At 40.4% G+C, this 5,344-nt stretch overlaps 1 protein-coding gene across 7 annotated transcripts in view; it reads left to right on the top strand.

Moving 5' to 3' along the window:
• Positions 1-5,344, top strand: part of RACGAP1 (Rac GTPase activating protein 1) — a 57,134-nt gene that overhangs the window by 31,611 nt on the left and 20,179 nt on the right. For 4 of the 7 annotated variants that reach the window (XM_005877307.2, XM_014548622.1, XM_005877305.2 and 1 more), the window contains exon 2: positions 4,428-4,516. In XM_005877307.2, the coding sequence (XP_005877369.1) occupies positions 4,432-4,516 (85 nt within the window). In that variant the 5' untranslated portion in view covers positions 4,428-4,431. The remainder of the gene's footprint in view (positions 1-4,427; positions 4,517-5,344) is intronic. The other 3 variants (XM_005877306.2, XM_014548624.1, XM_014548625.1) reach the window with 1 other exon arrangement.

Consider the following 5,344-nt stretch of genomic DNA (forward strand, 5'->3'; position numbering starts at 1 on the left):
GGGTGCCTGGCCAGCCTGGATGAGGGGCAGAGGGCTGTTTTCAGGCTGGTGGGTGACTGAAGCTCCCAACCTCTCCTTTTTTTCTTTTTCTTTTTTATTCTGGGATTTATTTACCTTCTATGGCTGTCACTGGAACTGAGAGCCGGCTTTAGCTCTGAGGCTCAGCTCCAGCTCTGAGACCTCAGCTGCTGAAAACAGGTATCTGGGTTTGTTTGGCTTCTATAATCGCAACACTGTTGCAGCTCCAGTTCCGAGGCCGGCTGGCTGAAAGCAGGTTTCTGGGGTTTGTTTAGCTTCTATAATTGCAACATTGTTTCTTAGAGTGCAGCTCACAGGCCGGCAGCAGCAGGCGGGGAACCTTGGCTTCCTCCATCACTGGAGCAAGCAAGCCTCCTGTTCGCTTCAGCTGCCTGGCTGCCGGCCACCATCTTGGTTGGCAGTTAATTTGCATATCACCCTGATTAGCCAATGGGAAGCGTGTCAGAGGTACGGTTAATTACCATGTTTGTCTATTATTAGATACGATACTGAGTGTATGTACAATAGTGCCAAATGTAAGGTTTCTGTTCTCAAATTTACAGTTTACCTGGGATGGGACATACATGCTAAAGTGCAAGGTATATGTGTCTGAGTGCCAATTAAGTAAAGCAGTGGGGGAAAGATCAGGTGAAGTGAGTGATGATGACCTGCATGTGATGAGGGGATGGTTATAATACACATGAGAGAAGAATGCACAGGTTTGGTGATTATACTTATAAGGAAGGAACTAACTTTAAGTGATTCTGAGATTTGGAACTGAGTGACTGGGAGAATGATAAAAATAAGGAATCAAAATTGGGGGTCAGTAGGATAGGGTAGGTCAGTGGATAGGGTAATTGATAATAAAGTGAAGCCTATACCGCATGGTACTGTACTGAATACTATAGGCAGTTGTAACACAATGGTAAATATTTGTATATCTAAACAGAAAAGTTACAGTAAAAGTGTGGTGTAAAAGATAAAAATGGTACACCCATATAGGGCACATCATGAATGGAGCTCGCAGAACTGGAAGTTGCTCTGGGTGAGTCATTGAGTGGGTGAATGTGAGGGCTTAGGACATTACTATACACTACTGTAGACTTTATAAGCACGGGGCTACAGTAAGTTTATAAATTTTTTTCTTCAATAATCTTAGCTTACTGTAATGTAACTTTTTTTTTTTTTACTTAATGTATATGAGGGGATAAGATTGAATAATATCTCAGAATCAAGCCCAACATCTGGGGCATCCCAAGCAAATTGAGAGCTGCTGAGTTGGCATTAGGAGAGAGGGTAGGGCTGGTGAGATAAATGAGTGAGTAGCCTGTAGAGATGTAATGATTAAAGTGGAATAGTTCGATACATTTTTTGAGAGGTTGGAGGATTGAACTAAAGGAATGTCTGGTGTTGAGAGAGAAGAATAGAGAAAAATTCATTATCAAACTATTTGTAAAACTAGAATTCTAAATCTAGAGACTATGATGGTCTGACAGAGTTAGGGTTACCTCTGCTGTTTTACAATACAGTGGGGCCTTGACTTACGAGTTTAATTCGTTCCGTGACGGAGCTCGTAACTCAAATTACTCGTATGTCAAATCAAAAAGTGAACGAGTGAGACACGTGATGCTGGGCTGATGTGGCGTTCACTGTGACGTTCGCTGCGCCAACTAGCGGTGGGGTATCTGAAGCTGGCTCGTAACCCGAATTTTAGCTCGAAACTCAAAGCAAAAAAGTGGCCGAGAGACGGCTCATATCTCGAAAAACTTGTTAGTCGGGACACTCGTAAGTCAAGGCCCCACTGTACAGCACTGGAAGTACAGTTAAACAACTATTTCCTAGGCCAGTGGTCAGCAAACTCAGTCAACAGAGCCAATATCAACAGTACAACCATTGAAATTTCTTTTGAGAGCCAAATTTTTTAAACTTAAGCTATATAGGTAGGTACATTGTTATTAACTTAATTAGGGTACTCCTAAGCGGGACTTTGCTAAAAAACGTCCTCAATCTGATTGAGGTACGTTCGCTGAGGTCGACCCCTTCCAACTCTCCCATCCTCAACTCGTGCATGAATCGGGCGCGCCTCCCCCCGCGCTGCGTATCCCCCGGTCTGCCTGCACCGTGTCTCCCATCTCCCGTTGCCCGAGAGAGCAACACCCCCCACTTCTTCTAACACCACTTCTTCAAAATAGACTCGCCCAGGCCGAAAACCGTCTTCTGCGCCTGGGCTACAAAGTTTCAATCGCACTGTACGTGTGCGCCCGCACGTGGTATTTTGTGGAAGAGCCACACTCAAGGGGCCAAAGAGCCGCATGTGATTTGTGAGCCGCGGTTTGCCAACCACTGTACCTAGGCACTAGGCATCGTATTAGGAGAACAGTGTAGACTGAGGTAGTTTTATGAGATAACAGTTAACTATGATGAGGAGATGTCCCCAGGTAGGTTCTCTGTGTCCTTAGAGACTTTTCAGGAACTAGGTTGTGTTTTCAAGAGAGTACCTCCTCTAAACCCTTGCTCTAGGAAGTGATATGCATAAAAAAAAAACATAGGAAAGAAGAATAATGGACTAGAGGAACTTGAGAAAATGTGAGGATTTCTTATAAAGGAGCAAAAGATCAGGTTATTGTATTGTCATTTAAGACATAAAAACTTACTGAAAAAAAATTTTTTTAACAACCAGTTTTTAGTACCCTAGTTGAACTGTGAAATACTCCTTTTTTGCATTCTTGGTCAGTTTTCCTAGGTGCTGAGCTTATAGTCCCAGAATATACAGATGAATGCTGAAATGATAGAAATCAATATCCCATATTAAAAGTGATCAGTATCTTCCATTTTTACAGGGAGCCAAAGGAAATCATTTGAGTAGGGTCCTGAATTCCCTATTCTTGCTTCTTTCCCGTAGCATTTGAATGTATTTGCCTGTTTTTTCATATTGTTAAATCCTTGGGCTTCTCCATGACTTCCGATATCTTCTTGCCAGTTTCAATGCTATTATTTTAGTTTTGTTCTTAGTTTAGAGAAAGATCTTTGTAATAAATTTGTTGGTCTGGTTGCTTAGCAGCTAGCTGTGATCATGTAGCTTGGAACAGATACATTGCCATTTGAAAATCTTGGTTTCCAGCCCTAGTTCAGGTATATATTGCATCCAAGCTTGGAATTGAAAGCTTTTTTGCTATTAGAGCAATCATCATACAAAGTACAAGTGAATAATTCTGTAGCATTTAATAGAAAATATATTTATATATTCTTTTGTTCTTTGTGGTTTTCTTTTTCTTTTTTGCCCTCATAGCATATGGCATAATCTTATAAACATTATAAAATCACTAAACCTTCATAAAAGAGTTCTTCAAATTTTATTTAGAGTATGAAATAAGGACCTGGACTAGAATGTTGAAGGGGTAATTAGATGACACATAAGAATAATCCTTTAATGGTATTTCTTAAGACATTCAGCTTTTATATGAATTTTGATTTTTTTGATTTTCTTGATAGTTTATGTAATATCTAGTTGATGTCTTTCTGGACTGTTAAATGAAGAGCTTATTTTCTCAAAGTGTTCCCAGTTAAAGTCTATTTGGAGCAGAACTGCTAGTAAGGACACCATTCTAATGTAATATCAGCAGGTCTTTGGGGGAAATACCAAGCTTGAAATTCACTATACTGAACACAGTAGCAAATGATTTTTCCTTTGCCCTTCTAACTGTGAAGGTGGTGTATTGTCTCCTTGATGCCAGAATGTGGTATAACATAAGCCTTTGCCTATACTTAGTATAAATTTATTAGACATAGTCCCTGCACGCAGTCTAGCAGAGAGCCCTGCATTACAGAAATAATTCTTGTGCTGCTGAGCTGGCGATTTCCCCACTTAATCACTTGTGTGACGTCATCTGTGCTGTTGGTAGGAAATGTGCTGACCATGTCCTGCGTTTTAAAAGGCAGATGCAACAGGGGTACTAGCTAAAAATGAAATTAAAAATAAACCTTTAAGTTATCTTGAGGGTCTTAAGTGTCCAGAAGGATTAAAGTGGTAGAAGTGTTATTAATCAATATTGCTTGACTAAGAACCACATTTTGTATTTGGTCACCTAGTAATCAACGGACATGCTTGTCCCTAATTGCTTTCCTCTCAGCTCTGTGGTGATTGCAGAGTGGAGGAAAAGCAGTAGGCAGGAAGAGGGTATTATAATCAGAGGTCTGAAATGCTGTTCTTATTTTCAAATGAGTATTAAACATTCCAACTTTGTTTTTATAATAAGGATTACACAAATTGTTGACTTGTGATTCTTATAATGGTAGCTACAAATGGAAGAGACCAGATGTTAGTCACTGATGACTGTACTGGATTGCGACTGAATCTTTTGTCTGGGGGAGAAGGCAGGACCCCTAATGTATATTTGATTTCTTGGCAGAAAGATGGAGACTACGATGCTGAATTTGCGGAATCTGTTTGAGCAGCTTGTACGCCGGGTGGAGATTCTCAGTGAAGGAAATGAACTCCGTAAGTCATTCTGAGCTGGCCTGTGTGAAGAGAGAAAGCATTTCAGACTTGGGTTTTCTACAGAGCTGAACAGTACATTCCAATCTGAAACTTGTTTTTTATTTGGGTTTCCTAAAAAGAAAGTGATGGTCACTTATTCATGGTTAAAGCTTAGTGGACACTTACTCTAAGTGGTCACTTTTTCTGTAGTTCTTAAATGGGTTTTATCCAGATTTTTTTTCCACTAAGTAGTTGCCAGTTTCATTTTTGTACCATGAACTGGGCAAAATCTGAATTTTCAAGGATGTTGCTTTTTTTCTTTAGAGAGTAGTTGTCTACATTTTTTATCCTGGGCTTTCCCTGTGTTCTAAAGAACATTTTCAATTGAAGAAGAGAAAAATGTTACAACCTTTTTGGAGTAATTATTCATCTGCTTTTACCTACTTCATGTATTTGATGTTTAGTAATAAAGGATTGAGATTGGGTAGAGAGCTAGGGGAAAAAAAGGAGGTGGTAATAAAACAGTCATCTGTGAAGCAGATTAGTTAGAAAGGAAGGTGGGGCTGGTAGCACAGACTTAAGTGATCTGGAAATATGCTATACCAGCTTCTCTTTGTGTTGCCATCCTCTCCTATTTCAGATTTTTATTGATACTTAATTTAGTAAGTGTTGCTCTTAAGTCAGCCTCATTGCTAAAAAGTAATGTAGCCCTGACCAGTTTGGCTCAGTGATAGAGCGTCGGCCTGTGGACTGAAGGGTCCTGGGTTCGATTCCGGTCAAGGGCATGTACCTTGGTTGCAGGCATGTCCCCAGTAGGGGGTGTGCAGGAGGCAGCTGATCGATGTTTCT

Source organism: Myotis brandtii, unplaced genomic scaffold (assembly GCF_000412655.1).
Source record: "Myotis brandtii unplaced genomic scaffold, ASM41265v1 scaffold517, whole genome shotgun sequence".
NCBI classification, from domain to species: Eukaryota; Metazoa; Chordata; class Mammalia; order Chiroptera; family Vespertilionidae; genus Myotis; species Myotis brandtii.